The sequence below is a fragment of the Phyllobates terribilis genome, unplaced genomic scaffold (assembly GCF_046119375.1).
Source record: "Phyllobates terribilis strain yellow unplaced genomic scaffold, ASM4611937v1 Scaffold_3__8_contigs__length_932513732, whole genome shotgun sequence".
In the NCBI taxonomy this organism is placed as follows: Eukaryota; Metazoa; Chordata; class Amphibia; order Anura; family Dendrobatidae; genus Phyllobates; species Phyllobates terribilis.
This window is the reverse complement of record NW_027362763.1, coordinates 852,226,712-852,246,209: the sequence shown is the minus strand read 5'-3', so window position 1 is coordinate 852,246,209 and position 19,498 is coordinate 852,226,712. Positions and strand designations below refer to the sequence as shown.

General features: G+C 41.8%; 1 protein-coding gene across 3 annotated transcripts in view; it reads right to left on the bottom strand.

Moving 5' to 3' along the window:
• SLC8A1 (solute carrier family 8 member A1) overlaps positions 1–19,498 on the bottom strand; it is a 798,808-nt gene that overhangs the window by 755,231 nt on the left and 24,079 nt on the right. For all 3 annotated transcript variants that reach the window (XR_012318097.1, XM_073672538.1, XM_073672539.1), the window contains exon 2: positions 7,169–9,002. Coding sequence is in view for 2 of the 3 variants with exons in the window: in XM_073672538.1 (XP_073528639.1) it covers positions 7,169–8,961 (1,793 nt within the window). In the remaining variant the exon portion in view is untranslated. The remainder of the gene's footprint in view (positions 1–7,168; positions 9,003–19,498) is intronic.

The window sequence follows — 19,498 nt, the reverse complement described above, 5'->3', positions numbered from 1 at the left end:
TTCAATGGTCTCCATGGGAGACTAGAAGCAGTACTTATCCGATTGCCTCTGCTACATAGAGGTGATGAGCAGATCGCCTGTATGCACCAGAAATGCTCACTTGCTATGAGCGCTGACCACTGGGCGGCGCTCATAGTAATCTGGCAATGACAACCACAGGGGTCTCCTACAGACCCCGGGTTGTCATGCCAACCCATCGGTGGCCTGCGATCATGTTACGGGGTCACCGATGGGCGGGGTAAGTGACGTGCACCCGGTTTGACAGCGGCATTTAATTAGTTAACAGCCGCGTTGTGGATCTCGATTCCACCTGCGGCTGTTGCGGGCACATGTCAGCTGTACAGATCAGCTGTCATGTGCCTAGTTTAGTGCGGGCTCTGCGCCGGAGCCCGCGCTGAACAGGGGGTTATGACATGGTGCGTACTATTACGTACCACGTCATAAAGTGGTTAAAGGGAATTTGTCACCAGGTTTTTGCAACCTCACCTGAGATCAGCATGATGTAAGGGAAGAGACCCTGATTCCACCACTGTGTCACTTACTGAGCTTCTTGCTGCAGTTTTGACTAAACAGTTTTCTGAATGCTGAGCTCTGTATACACCCGCCCACACTACTGGTTGACAACTTTCTGTGAATACTGTGCAGAGGCAGAAAGCTGCAAATCAGTGGTAGGGGCGTTGGTGGACTACCTGGAAGCATGTTTACTAGTCCTCCTGCTGATAAAAGTGTGTTTTATAAAAACTACACTAAACAGCCCAAATAAGTGATATATTGCTGGAATCACGGTCTCTGCCCCTACATCATGGTGCTCACAGGTTAGGTGGTAAAAAATTGGTGACAGATTCTCTTTAATAAAACTCATATACTGTGCACAAGCGCCTCTATACTATACTCAGACGTTTCTATACTGCACACAGGTGCCTCTATACCCTACAGACGTTTCTATACTGCACACAGATGCCTCTATACTGTAAACAGGCGCCTCTATACTGTAAACAGGCGCCTCTATACTGTACACAAGTGCCTCTATACTGTACACAAGTGCCTCTATACTGTACACAGACATTTCTATACTGCACAGATGAGTCTGTACTGTACACAGGCACCTCTATACTGTACACAGGTGCCTCTATACTGTACACAGGTGCCTCTATACTGTACACAGATATCTCTATACTGTACACACGTGCCTCTATACTGTACACAGATATCTCTATACTGTACACACGTGCCTCTATACTGTACACAGGCGCCTCTATATTGTACACAGGTACCTCTATACTGAACACAGGTGCCTCTATACTATACACAGACACCTCTATACTGTACACAGACTTATTTACACTATACACAGTTGCCTCTCTGCACCTTCTAAGGCAGCAAGTCACTAAATTCAGGCTCTACTCTCTAGATGCACTAGGTGCGTATCTCCTCTTCTTCAGTTCTGTACACAGACATTTCTATAATTTACACAGATGCCTCTATACTGTACACAGGTACCTCTATACTGTACACAGGTGCCTCTATACTGTACACAGGTACCTCTATACTGTACACAGATGTTTCTATACTGTACACAGGTACCTCTATACTGTACACACGTACCTCTATACTGTACACAGGTGCCTCTATACTGTACACAGGTACCTCTATACTGTACACAGACGTTTCTATACTGTACACAGGTGCCTCTATACTGTACACAGGTGCCTCTATACTATACACAGACACCTCTATACTGTACACAGACTTATTTACACTGTACACAGGTGCCTCTCTGCACCTTCTAAGGCAGGAAGTCACTAAATTCAGGCTCTACTCTCTAGATACACTAGGTGTTGTGACAGTGTCACTGGTTTTATATGTGAGGGGAGGTATGTGTCACTCAGGATGCTCTCCTGTGTGAACTAAGACCTACTTTATTTCTCTGCCAGCGTGTTATATGCTGGTAAGCTTACTCTGTTAAAGGGTGTGCGGTTTTATGGGAATGGCAAAGAGGGCGGGACGCCATTCCCCCTACCTCCCCTCAGGGTGTGGCTGAGCAATGTGTAAAGGCTCAGTCCTTTTTTTTATGAGGAGTGTGGTCTGGAGAGGAAAGTCTCCAGACAGTATTGTGGAAGCTGCAGAGCTTATGACCTGTGCAGTTTATGCTACTGAGAGCGGGCGGAACCCGCTCACCTATGGACTGAGCTATACTTTGTTTTGCCGTTTAACACAGAGGGGTCTTGTTTATTTTTTCCTGCGGAACCCTGCATGAGTTTATGCCAAATAATAAACCAGCAGAAAGGTAACCTGAGAACGTGTGTCCTGAGTCTGCCTCCGGGAGAGCCGAGCGAGTCGTCTTGCCACAGTGTGTATCTCCTCTTCTTCAGTTCTGTACACAGACATTTCTATAATTTACACAGATGCCTCTATACTGTACACAGGTACCTCTATACTGTACACAGGTGCCTCTATACTGTACACATACATTTCTATACTGTACACAGGTGCCTCTATACTGTACACAGACGTTTCTATACTGTACACAGGTGCCTCTATACTGTACACACGTGCCTCTATACTGTACACAGGTACCTCTATACTGTACACAGACATTTCTATACTGTACACAGGTGCCTCTATACTGTACACAGACGTTTCTATACTGTACACACGTGCCTCTATACTGTACACAGGTACCTCTATACTGTACACAGGTGCCTCTATACTGTACATAGACGTTTCTATACTGTACACACGTACCTCTATACTGTACACAGGTGCCTCTATACTGTACACAGACGTTTCTATACTGTACACACGTACCTCTATACTGTACACAGGTGCCTCTATACTGTACACAGACGTTTCTATACTGTACACACGTGCCTCTATACTGTACACAGGTACCTCTATACTGTACACAGGTGCCTCTATACTGTACACACGTGCCTCTATACTGTACACGGGTGCCTCTATACTGTACACAGGTGCCTCTATACTGTACACAGGTGCCTCTATACTGTACATAGACGTTTCTATACTGTACACAGGTACCTCTATACTGTACACAGGTGCCTCTATACTGTACACAGACGTTTCTATACTGTACACACGTGCCTCTATACTGTACACAGGTACCTCTATACTGTACACAGGGGCCTCTATACTGTACACAGGTGCCTCTATACTGTACATAGACGTTTCTATACTGTACACAGGTACCTCTATACTGTACACAGGTGCCTCTATACTATACACAGACGCCTCTATACTGTACACAGGTGTCTCTATACTATACACGGACGCCTCTATACTGTACACAGGTGTTTCTATACTATACACAGACGCCTCTATACTGTACACAAACTTCTTTACACTGTACCCAGGTGCCTCTCTGCACCTTCTAAGGCAGCAGGTCACTAAATTTAGGCTCTACTTTCTATATGAACTAGGTGCGTATCTCCTCTTCTTCAGTGCTCCATAAACGTTGTAGATGCACAAAACAGAGGTAACATGTAGCAAACACTAGAGAGCACAGAAATCAGACAAGAGCCATGATGAAAGACAGGCAGCAGGAAATTACCATGTTTGTGCCCAATGATCAAGTCAGACAGGAAAGCAAATTCAATTGACAAAGCATTTTGTACAGTAGGTTACACTACCAACATGCTGTCATTTTCAGATTTTCTGTGCTCGTGTTTACTGAGTCATGAAAGCATCTGTATCTTGTCTTGTTCTGCTCCACCAGGAAGTTCACATATAGCTCTAGGAAACGGAGGAGCAGTCGGCCACCTATCCCTGTCGTAAAAATTGCAAATCCTGTAATGCTATCATCAACCAATAATGAGAATAATATAATATCGAAAACAAGTACCTGACACTAAACTTTCGTCTGAACATTGCAAAATTGCTCTAGTTAGGCTCCCTCCATTCACATGTGAAAGCCTTAAAGGGTTGCTCTCATCTGCAACAACTTTGTGTATTAACTTCATGCAGCACTGTGGCTTTCACCAAGCACATGAAGTACACACAATTTTCTTTCTGGCTTCCTTTTATGATTTGTAACTACTAAATTAATATCACGTGTCGGTGTTGTTTACTTCCAATTTCCTGGGATACAACACCCATCATGTGTGATCTCTACAATGGACATACTTGTAACTTAAGACAACAATAATAAACATCTGTCTGATGATGTCATTTCACGGCTATAAGAAAAAAAATCACATATGGGGCTAAAGGATGAAGTCAAGTAAAAAGTAAAACCTAGAGAAAGCCACATGCAAAATGAAAAAAATAAATATATCTCCAATTACCACGCCGTCCTAGCAGGACATGAGTCTGCCTCGGTGCTTGTGTCACGTGTCCATTCACTCCTTGCACTGGGTATTGCCCCTCTGCATTTAAAAAGGTTGTCCCCTACTTTTACATTGATGGCCTATCCTTAGGATAGGTCATCAATGTCTGATGGGCCGGGTCCGACACCTGGTACCCTCACCGATCAGCTGTCATCGGTAGTGGCGGCAGTGGCCACCGGCCAGAAGTACTCACTTGCCAAGCTGCTCTGTCTATTTGTAGTGGCTGGGGTTTGGTACTGCACATCCGCGGTGTAGTACCCTGCGTTGGCCACTACAAGTAGAAGGAGCAGCTCGGCAAGCGAGTACTTCCGGCCAGCGCCGACACCGATAACAGTTAATCGGCGGGGTGCCGGGTGTCTGACACCGGCCCATTAGACATTGATGACCTATCCTAAGGATAGGCCATCAGTGTAAAAGTAGTGGACAGCCTCTTTAAGTTTATACCTTTTTCATGGACCCATAGACTTTTATTTCCGAGTTTGATCTGACACTCGATTAATATTTGATATTGTGATTTTGTAAGGACCATTCGAACCGCAAAAAATCATGGACATGTGAACAGCCCCATAGACTTTCATAGGTACGAGTACTATCCGCTAAAAAAACGGATAGCACTTGTAAGTAAAAAACTGATGTGTGAATGTGCCATAAGATGAAGAGATTGATCCTCTTCAAAGAGCAGAACTGGTAAGTAGTCTAACCCTTTTTCAATATTCATAGACACAAAGTATATGGCTTTACAGAATATTTTAATACAGCCAAGGGCGGACATACCATTGGTGCAACCGGGCCTGCTGCACAGGAGCCCAAGATGTAAGGGGGCCACTAACACCTCTAAAGCAGGTGGAATTGTGCATTCTGAGCTGTTGAACTGAAAAGGGTCCATATATTGTTCTTGTACGGGGGCCTCTTCTGTCTGTGTCCACCCCTCTATACAACAATCACAACTAAGTAAGCATAAGCCTGCACTGATATCTAAAATATACTGGAATCAATACATTGGAGTAAGGACTAAAGGAAATTTCATAACAGATTCTATTACTAAAAATCTAAACGACTCCACAGAGAACGTCTGTGAGAAGGAACCACCAAACACATGGAGCTAAGTGTTAACTGTGCTGTCTGCACTGTGGATATAACATGCTCTTTTCCATTGCGTAGAGAACCGCGTTTAATAAATAATTATATTTCAATCTCTAGCTCCAAGCAACACGGTGGCAGGCAGCGCTCACTAACAAGGTAGAGCGGAGAATGCCAGTGCTGCCGCTTAGCGTGTTACTCTACGGCTTTTTACTTATTTACACCTAAGTACACTGCACATGTAACGAATAATGGAGCAAAGCAAGAGCTGATAGAACATACGGCTCAAACTGCTGACTAGTCCTAATTATCACGCTATGCAGAATAGAAGGAATAAAAATGTACGGAAAACCTAGTCTTTCCATGTACAAAATGGCTGCAGAATGAAGAGTACGCAACGAAGATTAAATGAACATATGAGCAAGTGATATGATGATGGCTGTCCATCTCATTATTATCTCCCATTCCTGCCTGGTAAATATTTACAGAGCTTTATGCATTGAAAACCATAGTTGACATTAGTAAATAATGGCAGTGTTACAGTACAAAAAGCCCCGATGGTGCGCTTTATGCAGAATGTGTTATATGAGCTCCGTGACTTATATAATGTTATACACTTTCTATAATCAGAGTTTCATAAAGTAACACTATAAAGTCACTGCACAGGATCAGAACACATGGTTGATTTTTTTGCAGAAACAGCGCCACACCAGTCAGAGTGATGTATCTGGTATTGCAGCTAGTGCCTATTCAAGGAAAGAGGGCTTGGCTGTAGGGTTGGTACAAAAAGATTTGCATCATTTGCATGGGAGTGGGAATAAAGCCTCTTAACATCCGGCATTGGTGACCATTCTTTTGATTAGCTGGCCTGGCATAACGTCACATGAACGTGAACCCATATCAATCATGTAATACTAAGCTCGCTAATCAAAAGAAGAGCTGCAGAAGCCGACACGTAATTGGCGCCACTCAACTGTCATGGCCAATGAAATAAATTCACACCAACTCTACTTGGCTGTAATACTCCACACAGCCTATAGACATGTGTGGCACTGTTTTGGGAAGCAGGTAACCATGTTTTTCCAAAAATGTACAAACTACTTAAATGGCAAAGCATTTTCACTGCAATTGAGCAAAACAGTAAACTAATAGATAAAAGGTATAGATCTTACTAATCGCCAACCAAAGCTGAATGTCACTTCAAATATCAACAATCCAAAATGGATCATCATTAATTTCAGAACTAGATGTTTCTTGACATCAAACATATCCCAATACTCATTGCAGCACAATATTTTTACATTAAATCCTTTAGATAGCCCATAAACATTAAAAAATGTCTTCAATTGCCTTTTTCAGCACCAATAATCTAATGTGTCTTAAGTCCAGAATCTCCTCATGTATACTGTCAGGGAAGGAAAGGATCGTGATTCCTGGATTTCAACATTACCCGATCCTATGTGCCCCTAGAAATTAGTATGATCCCCATGATAGACTGAAACAAATCCTTATGCAATCTACATCTGTTTATGAGGTAATCTGGAGAGACAGCTTGTTCATTTCTAGACTGTCTATACTCTGATGGTTCCATATGACAAATCTGTTTTTGACAAAATCTTTTTTAAAAAGTGCATTCACCGTATCTGATAACATGTCAATTGAAATACAAGTATCTTTAGTATAGTTGTACTTTAATGTTGTACTATTAAGTCAAGGAAAAGGAGTAATTTAGAAATGGTACTTACACAATCTCATCATTTTGGAACTCCAGTTGTCCACATGTATCTTCAAAGTCTTCGCCACCTCCTCTTGCTGTGCCCTCAGCAGTTTTAAAGGGTACAATAACAGTTCCTCGAGCGCCAGAGGTTCTCAGAACTTTCACTTCCATGACGCCAACACTCTCACTAACGTGGCTAATTGGTTCCTCGAAGGTAAAGATACCAGCATGATCATCATCAAAGATAGTAACTGTGGCTGTTGTAGGTGACCCGAGACATGCAAGTGAGGTTACATGATTTGACTCAAAATTTACTTCTGTGGTTTCAGCGTTAACTCGAACATTGCTCAGATGGACCAAGAAGTTTTCATCTTCTTCAAAAATGTCATCATCAATAATGCCAACCCTAATCTCTTTTTGTGTCTCTCCAGGCTTGAATACAACCATTCCTTCAGTAAATTCATAATCTGATCCGGCATTTGCTGTGCCATCTTCTGTTCTGAAGTCTACAAAGACCGTGTTGGTTAAATCGCCACCCCGACGAATAATTGTTAGTGCCACTGTTCCACAGTTCTCTAGGCATTGGTAAGTTGCTTGTTCAAAGTAAATCTTGCTAACTGGATCATTTTCTATAATGTCATTATTAACCTCATGCATACTGACCGCTTTCCTTGCCTGATCTGCGGCATGCCTTTTTAAAATATTGCCAGCACCAGTCATCAAACGCGTAGCTTGGATGCGATAGAATGCTCTGCTTTTTTGCTGCTGGCTCAAAACTTGATAGTTAGCAAGCTCAATCAACTGTTCCATTTCTTTCTCAGGGTGTTTTTGTTTCAGTTCCTTCAAAATACGAGCCATATCTCGTCTTGCCTCCTCGTCATCTTGGTCCTTCTCATCAACTTCAAGAACTAAAGAGCCATCAATGAAGTTCTCGGTGTGAGAGTTGAGAGCCTTACCATCCATCTCAATATCAGCTTTGGAGGATGGTCGGTCTCCTTCTGTTTCAATGATCATTCCCCTCTGCTTTCCAGCCCGATACCTCTTATAGACGTATTTGTAAAACAGCAACCTCCTGTCTGCGACCCAAGCAAACACCACACAAATAGGAAAGAAGAAAAAAGTGAGCAAACTTTCCCAAACTTCGACAATACCAGGTGAAAAAACGGACAAGATCATATACAGCCAAGTATAGGCAAAGATGCTCCAAGCTGCGGTGACAAAGAAAACTCTAAGATGTTTAATCCTTCTGGTTTCTCCATCAGGTACCACATAGACGCAAAGAGCAATAATGATGAACATATTAAATGCAGCACTGCCTACAATTGTACTAGGACCAAGGTCCCCAGCCTGAAAGTTATGGCCACATACTTCAATCACAGAAAGAAGAATTTCGGGAGCAGACGAACCAAGAGCCATAAGGGTCAAGTTGGACACAGTCTCGTTCCATATCCTCACTGTTGTCTTTGTAGTTTCTCCATTTGGTTTCTTGATAGTTATCTCTTTTTCTTGAGATGTAATTACTTCAATAGAGGACATGAAACGATCAGCTATGATCGATACACCTAAGAACATGTAGACCATGGCCACAAAATATACCGTAGCTCTTGCAATTTTATCACCATATGAAGGGTTTTGTGGCTCCCAGATTGGTAAAATGACTCCTTCTTTACAATAATAGGAACCAGTGCAAGGATCACTTGTTTCATTGTAAGGAGAAGGGGTGGTTTCGCCATATATAGTTCCCACATGGCACAGAAGAGGCACAAATACAAGTAGATAGAATCCAGGAGGGAAGATAGATACTTTCCTTGTTCCCATCATGATAATGGCTAAACGTGGCAAATTTCCAGTTGCCTAGCAATCTGAAATGAGAAGAAGAAATAGTGTGTTACAATTCATCATCATAATTGACATATTCAGGTATCAAAACCACAAAAGTAAAAAAATTGCTTGGAATAATATGAGCCTCTCCATAAAATCTTACCACTTAATTTGATAAGCTTTCATCTTATAGGGTTTATTGCACGATGTTGACCCTTTTTAAAAGAAAACGAACAATGCACTGACCAATTGATAAAGTCCATCAAGCAAATCAGTCCATATCTAGCAAAGAAGTAAAAAGTAGAAGGACATCACCATACCAATAATTCATTCTAGGTAATAAAAAAATATTTTGTAATAATGATAAAAATAAGTGTAGCAAATATGCTGACGGCCTGCTATTCTTACTTCTTCAACCTCTTTTTAAATAAAAGCTGGATTGAATGAATGGTCTACCATGCAATGTTTAACAGGTTGGGTTCACCATAGAAGTAGCCAATATTGCAGAGTAAGTCTTTCTTCTGACTTATGGAAGTGAGGGCTGATATCTGCTATTTAAAGGAACTGATACTTGCTTCTTAATGCCATCTTCCTACATGTGAAATGCTCGCTTTGCCAATCTCTGGCCGAAGCAGTGACCCATCTCAGCTAAAGATTGACTAAGTAGCATTTCCAGTGTGCCCAGAAGCAGAAGCATTCAGAGTATCAGAATGAGAGAAGGGGGAGAAATCTGTGGAGTTACCAGTAAGTAATGCTTTAAAAAATGAAAGGCATGACAACTTTTCGGATGGCACAGGTTGATTACATGTCCACCCCTACTGGCACAAATGCTATAAAATATTGCATCATTTGCTTAATATAAGCAATTAAAGAATACAATAGCTTTATTGCTATGATTTTTCTGTATTACTCCACCAGCCTCACCAAACCTACATTATCAATGACTGAAATGCTGCTGATTATCTACAATGGGTATAAAAAGTCTACACACCCCTATTAAAAGGCCAGATTTTTGTGATGTAAAAAAATCATTACCAAGAAGAATACTTTCAGAACTTTTTCCACCTTTAATGTTACCTAAAACCAGTACAATTCAACTGATAAACTGAAATATTTTCAGATGGCACAAAACATAAATAACGTGGTTGCAAAAATATGCACACCCTTAAACGAATACTTTGTTGATGGAACCTTTGACTTTATGACAGCATTCAGTCTTTTTGGGTAGGCACATCTAGAATTGGCAATCTTTGCCCATTCTTCCTTGCAGTAGCGTGCAAAATCTATCTGAATGTGAAGGTATCTCCTGTGTACAATGCCCTCTTCAGGTCAACTCACAAATTTTCAATTGGATTCAGGTATGGGCTCTGGCTGGGCCATTTCAAAACTTCGATTTTCTTCTAGTGAAGTCCTTCATTTGTTGATTTGGAGGTATGCTTAGGGTCGTTGTTGTGCTTAGAGGTGAAATTCCTCTTCATCTTCAGCTTTTTTGCAGAGGTTTTGATCAAAAATTGACAGATATTTGGAACTGTTCATAATTACCTCCATCTTGACTAAAGCCCCAGATCCAGCTCTTGAAAAACAGCCCCAAAGAATAATACTGCCACAACCATGCTTCACTGTGGGTATGGTGTTCTTATGATGATGCACAGTGTTGGCTTTGTATTAAACAAAAAGTTCAATCATCAGATCATAACATGTTTTCCCATATGCTTTTGGCAGACATGATGTAGGTTTTTGCAAAACATAGCCAGACTTGGATGTTTTTCCTTGTAAGAAAAGGCTTCCGTCTTGCCCCCCAACCCCACAGGCCAGATGTATGAATAATATAGGAGATTGTTGTTACATGCCGTACACAACCAGTACTTAGAATAAATTCATGCAGCTCCTTTAATACTGCTGTAGGCCTCTTGTCAGCCTACCGGACCGATCTTCTTGTCTTTTCATCAATTTTTTGAGGGAGGTCCAGTTCTAGGTAATGTCACCACTATGCCAAATTTAAGCCACTTCTTGATGACCGTTTTCACTGTGTCACTTCTGTTATAAAATGAAACTAAGAAAATGTCAGAAAAATTCTACTTAGATTCTAAACTTCGTATGGGGTTAGTTAGAATCACTGTAAAAGATGGCAGCTGTGCACTGACTACTATTTAACATGAGTTTAAATGTTAAATACTTCTGAACACAACCAAATCTCCATATATAAGAGGTTGTCTACACTTAAGCAACCACATTATTTTAGTTTTGTTATTTTTATTTTCCCATCAAAATGATTTCAGTTAGTTTCTCAATGGACATTAAAAGTGGAAAAGGTTCTGAAATTCTTCTTCTTCGTATGATTTAGAGAGGTGGGTTTTCCATGTGCTCAAAATAAATGTATAAAAGGTACAGTAAAAATGCCATAATAAATTGTAAAAACACTATTTTACTCAATTTTTGTATTGTAAAACAACTGCAAAGTCAATTACATTAACAGAAAGCAAAGCGTTCATATCGACAATAGAAAAGTACTTTAGCATTTCCCTCTGTGTACTTGTCGTCATGAAGAGTGATTAAGCTATCAACCACAATTAAATGTTGTGGTTAGGGAAAACTTTACTGTTAGAAAATTAGCATGTACCACTATCTGCAATAAAGGGAAAAGTTTACATATCATTTTCTTATTAATATATTCATTAATTATAAAATGTTTTTTCATTTGTGTACAAGATTATGGTGGCAGCAATATTTCCTGGACTGTTTCTTTCCTCTGTTAACATCAGTGGAAATAGATAGATATATTCTGTGGTAGAGTATATTGCACATGCTCAGTAACCTGTGCAGAGGTCCACCGTACTAAGCACAGAAGGAGGTGAGTTCTACTCATCACGTATTGTCAAAACTAAGTTGTCTGTTTTCAGCTATAAAACAGAGGTGTGTTACTTTTCAGTGAAATCTTGTGATTATTATGATTATAAAATGACTAGCGAAGTAATCTCTGTAGAACAGGCAGAATTAGCCTTTTGTGAAACTATGTGAAGAGTGAAAACTATAATTCTAGATTTTTTTTTTTTTACTAAAGTGACATAAAAAAGGTAAAAAAAAAATTAAATTAATACTGCAGTAGGGAGTAGTAACTAGATGAGAAACTTACTGATTTCATTTGGCACTGCATAATGATTTTTTTCACCAGTAGTTGGGTTGTTTAATATATTCTGCTGCGGGATCCCTGCACAGTGTACAGATGATTGCCTGCGATTAGATTATTGTTTGGAGACTTTTCCAGCATTGAGCAATAAGAGATTGTCCAACCTGGACAATGTCTTTTAGAAGAGCATAAGATGGCTTGGACAAAAAGGCCCCGATTCATTAAAGTGGTTGTCCTGCCTTAGGTACAAGTCTGCAGTCACTCTATGCACTGCGCACTGAGAGGATCCTCCTGTGCCAGTGCAGGGAGCAGGCGGTCATGGGAGCACAAGTATGTGACTTGCATACTTTCAACCACATTCTGACTAGACGTGTTCGGCCTCGCACCTATACTCTTTCAGAGGGAGTCTATGCACATCTAGTCACAAATCGCATACTTTCGGTCACACGCCCGGCTCCAGACAATCCTCACAGCACGCAGTGCATGCAATGTGAAGATTCACAAGTATGCAGTCACAAAGAGTAACTGCAGACTTATAACCTAAGGCCGGACAACCCCTTTAAGACACTAAAGAAGGGGCCTGGTGGAGTAAGAGGCACCTGAGTCATTAAGCGGTGCACACCACTTAATGCATTAGGCACCTCCAAAGGCATGATGATCGTGGTTGCAGAGGTCGCGACCAGGCCCGTGCGGGTGAGCGGTTGGTCGACACCAGTAGAAACTTCAACTAGATGTCCATCCTCGGATGCACATCCAGTTGAAGCGTATTGCGGTGCACAGACCCATTGGGCCGTGCGTGGCAATACGCGTTGAGAGCCAATCAGAGGCCAACAGCTGGCGTTGGCGTGCATGTAACTGGGGGTACATGGCAGGACGTCATGCGCTCCCATCGCTGGCACAATGAAGTCAGCTCTGCCTGCTTCAGAAGGGAACGTCGTACAGCAGGGGAGCAGATGGAAGGTATCTAGAATCATTACATTTTTATATGCATTAAAGAACAGTGGCAGAACGGGGGACATATACCAGGGTGGGGGATCAATATACCAGGATGAGGCCCAGGACAAGCGACATATACCAGGATGGGGGATGTATAATAGGGTAAGGGACATATTTACTAGGATGGAGGACATAGATATACACTGCTCAAAAAAATAAAGGGAACACTCAAATAACACATCCTAGATCTGAATGAATGAAATATTCCCATTGAATACTTTGTTCTGTACAAAGTTGAATGTGCTGACAACAAAATCACACAAAAATCATCAATGGAAATCAAATTTATTAACCAATGGAGGCCTGGATTTGGAGTCACCCCCAAAATTAAAGTGGAAAAATACACTACAGGCTGAACCAACTTTGATGTAATGTCCTTAAAACAAGTCAAAATGAGGCTCAGTATTGTGTGGCCTCCACGTGCCTGTATGACCTCCCTACAACACCTGGGCATGCTCCTGATGAGGTTGCGGATGGTCTCCTGTGGGATCTCCTCCCAGACCAGGACTAAAGCATCTGCCAACTCCTGGACAGTCTGTGGTGCAATGTGACGTTGGTGGATGGAGCGAGACATGATGTCCCAGATCTGCTCAATCGGATTCAGGTCTGGGGAAGGGGCGGGCCAGTCCATAGCTTCAATGCCTTCATCTTGCAGGAACTATTGACACACTCCAGCCACATGAGGTCTGGCATTGTCCTGCATTAGGAGGAACCCAGGGCCAACCGCACCAGCATATGGTCTCACAAGGGGTCTGAGGATCTCATCTCGGTACCTAGTGGCAGTCAGGCTACCTCTGGCGAGCACATGGAAGGCTGTGCGGCCCTCCAAAGAAATGCCACCCCACACCATTACTGACCCACTGCCAAACCGGTCATACTGAAGGAAGTTGCAGGCAGCAGATAGCTCTCCACGGCGTCTAAAGACTCTGTCACGTCTGTCACATGTGCTCAATGTGAACCAACTTTCAACTGTAAAGAGCACAGGGCGCCAGTGGTGACGTTGCCAATCCTGGTGTTCTGTGCAAATGCCAAGCGTCCTGCACGGTGTTGGGCTGTGAGCACAACCCCCATCTGTGGACGTCGGGCCCTCATATCACCCTCATGGAGTCGGTTTCTAACCGTTTGTGCAGACACATGCACATTTTTGGCCTGCTGGAGGTCATTTTGCAGGGCCCTGGAAGTGCTCCTCCTGTTCCCCCTTGCACAGAGACGGAGGTAGCGGTCCTGCTGCTGGGTTGTTGCCCTCCTACGGCCCCCTCCATGTCTCCTGGTGTACTGGCCTGTCTCCTGGTAGCGCCTTCAGCCTCTGGACACTACACTGACAAACACCGCAAACCTTCTTGCCACAGCTCGCAGCTGGATGAGCAGCACTACCTGAGCAACTTCTGTGGGTTGTAGAGTCCGTCTCATGCTACCACGAGTGTAAAAGCACAACGAACATTCAAAAGTGACCAAAACATCAGCCAGAAAGCATTGGTACTGAGCTGTGGTATGTGGTCCCCACCTGCAGAACCACTCCTTTATTGAGTGTGTCTTGATAATTGCCAATAATTTCCATTTATTGTCTATTCCAGTTGCACAACAGCATGTGAAATCGATTGTCAATCAGTGCTGCTTCCTAAGTGGACTGTTTGATTTCACAGAAGTTTGATTTACTTGGAGTTATATTCTGTTGTTTAAGTGTTCCCTTTATTTTTTTGAGCAGTATATATATATATATATATATATATACATATTATATATATATTATATATATATATATATATATATATACATATTATATATATATATATATATATATATATATACACACAGTACAGACCAAAAGTTTGGACACACCTTCTCATTTAAAGATTTTTCTGCATTTTCATGACTATGAAAATTGTACATTCACACTGAAGGCATCAAAACTATGAATTAACACATGTGGAATTATATACTTAACAAAAAAGTGTGAAACAACTGAAAATATGTCTGATATTCTAGGTTCTTCAAAGTAGCCACCTTTTGCTTTGATGACTGCTTTGCACACTCTTGGCATTCTCTTGATGAGCTTCAAGAGGTAGTCACCGGAAATGGTTTTCACTTCACAGGTGTGCCCTGTCAGGTTTAATAAGTGGGATTTCTTGCCTTATAAATGGGGTTGGGACCATCAGTTGTGTTCTGCAGAAGTCTGGTGGATACACAGCTGATAGTCCTACTGAATAGACTGTTAGAATTTGTATTATGGCAAGAAAAAAGCAGCTAAGTAAAGAAAAACGAGTGGCCATCATTACTTTAAGAAATGAAGGTCAGTCAGTCCGAAAAATTGGGAAAACTTTGAAAGTGTCCCCAAGTGCAGTTGCAAAAACATCAAGCACTACAAAGAAACTGGCTCACATGAGGACCCCCCCAGGAAAGGAAGACCAAGAGTCTCCTCTGCTTCTGAGGATAAGTTTATCCGAGTCACCAGCCTCAGAAATCGCAGGTTAACAGCAGCTCAGATTAGAGACCAGGTCAATGCCACACAGAGTTCTAGCAGCAGACACATCTCTACAACAACTGTTAAGAGGAGACTTTGTGCAGCAGGCCTTCATGGTAAAATAGCTGCTAGGAAACCACTGCTAAGGACAGGCAACAAGCAGAAGAGACTTGTTTGGGCTAAAGAACACAAGGAATGGACATTAGACCAGTGGAAATCTGTGCTTTGGTCTGATGAGTTCAAATTTGAGATCTTTGGTTCCAAACACCGTGTCTTTGTGTGACGCAGAAAAGGTGAACGGATGGACTCTACATGCCTGGCTCCCACCGTGAAGCATGGAGGAGGAGGTGTGATGGTGTGGGAGTGCTTTGCTGGTGACACTGTTGGGGATTTATTCAAAATTGAAGGCATACTGAACCAGCATGGCTACCACAGCATCTTGCAGCGGCATGCTATTCCATCCGGTTTGCGTTTAGTTGGACCATCATTTATTTTTCAACAGGACAATTACCCCAAACTCACCTCCAGGCTGTGTAAGAGCTATTTGACCAAGAAGGAGAGTGATGGGGTGCTACGCCAGATGACCTGGCCTCCACAGTCACCAGAACTGAACCCAATCGAGATGGTTTGGGGTGAGCTGGACCGCAGAGCGAAGGCAAAAGGGCCAACAAGTGCTAAGCATCTCTGGGAACTCCTTCAAAATTGTTGGAAGACCATTTCCGGTGACTACCTCTTGAAGCTCATCAAGAGAATGCCAAGAGTGTGCAAAGCAGTCATCAAAGCAAAAGGTGGCTACTTTGAAGAACCTGAATATAAGACATATTTTCAGTTGTTTCACACTTTTTTGTTAAGTATATAATTCCACATGTGTTAATTCATAGTTTTGATGCCTTCAGTGTGAATGTACAAATTTCATAGTAATGAAAATACAGAAAAATCTTTAAATGAGAAGGTGTGTCCAAACTTTTGGTCTGTACTGTATCTTGCCACAGATCTTTAAATGAGGTTTTTGTGTTTAATGTATTTATTAACCCCTTCACCCCTGGGCAATTTTCCATTTTTCTTTCTCTTCTTCCAAGAGCCATAACTTTTTTATTTCTCCATCAATACATCCATATGAGGGCATGTTTTTTGCAGGACGAGTTTTACTTTTGAATGACACTATTGATGTAATGTACTGGAAAACGGAAAAAAAATTCCAAGTGTGGTGAAAATGCACAAAAAGTGCAATTCCACAATTTTTGGGATTTTTTTTTATTTTCCATGTTCACTATATGGTAAAATTGAGGAGGTAATATGATTCCCCAAGTCAATACGAGTATTCAGATGCCAAACATGTATAGCTTATATTTTAAGTGGTGAAAAAAAATTCTGAAATTTGTATGAAAAAAAGTTTTTGCGTTTGTTGCCATTTTCTAATACCTGTAACATTCTAATATTTCGTGATCTGGGGCTGGATGAGGACTTATTTTTTGCGCCCAAGGCTGACATTTTTATTGATACCATTTTGGTGAACATGCAATGTTTTGATCACCACTTATTGCATTATATTTCAATGTTGCGCAACCAACAAACATAATTCGGGCATTTCGTTTTTTTTTCTCATTACGCCATTCACGGTCAGATTAATCTACTTCATATTTTGATAGATCGGACAATTCTGAAAGTAGTGATACCAAATACGTGTATTTTTTATTATTTTTTTAATTGTTTTATTTTTAATGGGGAAAAGGTGGGGTTTGAACATTCGTGTTTTTTTAATTTTTTTAATATTTTTTAAAACTTTCTTTTCTCTTTTTACTTTATTCATTAGTCCCCTTAGGAGACTTGAAACAGTGATTGTCCGATCACCTGTGCTATACATAGCAGGGATTCTGCCCTGCTATGTGTAGCAGAAATCATGATCTTTAGGCCAGTGTTCATAGGAGATTTACAATGACAGGCACAGGGGTCCTCTGCAGACCCCCGCCTGTCATGATAACCCATCAGCGCCCCACGATCACGTGATGGGGCGTCGATGGGTGGGACTTGTGACTCACTTCCGGCCGGCGTGTGTTACTGAAATGACAAGAGGGCCAGATGTGGACGACAGCCAAAGGGCTGAAAAGAAGGGGCCACAGGCGGCACCACACCCTTCGCTGCCCTTTCCCCACGTCCTAATATAGGAGGCTAACTGAAGATATAGGGGGCTAACTGAAGATATAGGGCAGCTATGTGAGGGCTTATACTGTATATAGTTGGCTATTTGGTGCTTACACTGTATATAGGGGGCTATATGAGGGCTTATACTGTATATAGGGGGAATGTGTGGGGCTCATACTGTATATAGGAGACTATGTGGGGGCTCACACTGTATGTTGGGGCTGTGTGGGGGTTCACACTATATATAGGGGGCGGTATGTGGACTCATACTGAATTTAGGGGGGCTGTATGTGGGCTCATACGGTATATATGGGGTGGGAGCATACTTAATTCTGCTCAACATTAAATGAAACAATTAATATTAATATAAAATAATTTGAATTACTGTCTTAATAGTAATATTGAGAAGAATTAATTTTGGCATATTGGTTCAGCCTCCACAACAGTCACAGTCTCTCATGTGGCCCCTCTGGAAAATGAACTGCCCACCTCTTCTCTAGTATATCATACGGCCTATGTGTTACTAGATATTATGCTCACAGTGATGCGGTGACTTGGTAGCATGAGTGCAGATCTACAGCAAAAAGCAAAGGACACCAGACAAATAAGTGAGCCAACAGAGAATTAATGGATTCCACACTGATAACCTGCAAAAACGCTGTCAGATCTAATCTACAAACATAAGACAGGTTTAGTAATAGAGGTGTGGTGAAAGGGTTGTAGAAAATGTGACCTAGAAAAGTTTTGTCATCTGAAAACTAATTGTATAATGAATGAGGCCGAGTGTCCGTCTCACCCACCGCCTTACCTATAAAATGGCATCCACAGTAATTACTGCTGCACCACCTCCCTCTCCTCCCATTTCTAAGTATAGCCAGACATCACATTTACTAAGGTTTTACAATATCTGGAAATTTTTGACCTCTTGTTACTATTAGAATCTCTTAAGAGTCGCCACAAAGGACAAACACATTCATTTCTGCTAAAGCAAAGGCAAAGCTTTTAACTATGTTCTTTGACAACTTAAAAATATTTATATCATTTCAGATACCTTTAATGTACTTTCAAATGCATGGCCATAGCCCAGGCAGCGGGCCAAGTCCCTGAAGGCATTTAATGCATACATTTCACAAAGCTTGTTATATGTGTGTCTTATAAAAGGTATAATTTATTTTATTTTCCATTTACCAGGTCCTGAAATAGGAAAGCTCTTTAAAGCAGACATCAAGCTGTAGAACATTTTTGAGACGCCAATGTGATGCCCTTGTGCACCGATGATCCAAGCTCCCACTGGATGATTCGCAGCCACCAAAAATGTTTAAGTCATTAGTTACGGCATGCATGTCAAATTCTGGCCCATAGGCCAAATCTGGCCCGCAGGGTGATTATATTTGGCCCACGACATCAGAAAAGCCACCCCTATGTGGGGCCATTATTCTGTATGGAGCACTATGTGGGGCCCATTATACTGTATGGAGGACTATGTGGGGCCCATTATTCTGTATGGAGGACTATGTGGGGCCCATTATTCTGCATGGAGGACTATGTGGGGCCCATTATTCTGTAAGGAGGACTATGTAGGGCCCATTATTCTGCATGGAGGACTATGTGGGGCTCATTATTTTGCATGGAGGACTATGTAGGGCCCATTATTCTGTATGGAGGACTATGTAGGGCCTATTATTCTGCATGGAGGACTATGTCGGGCCCATTATTTTGCATGGAGGACTATGTGGGGCCCATTATTCTGTATGGAGAACTGTGTGGGGCCTATTATTCTGTATGGAGAACTGTGTGGGTCCCATTATTCT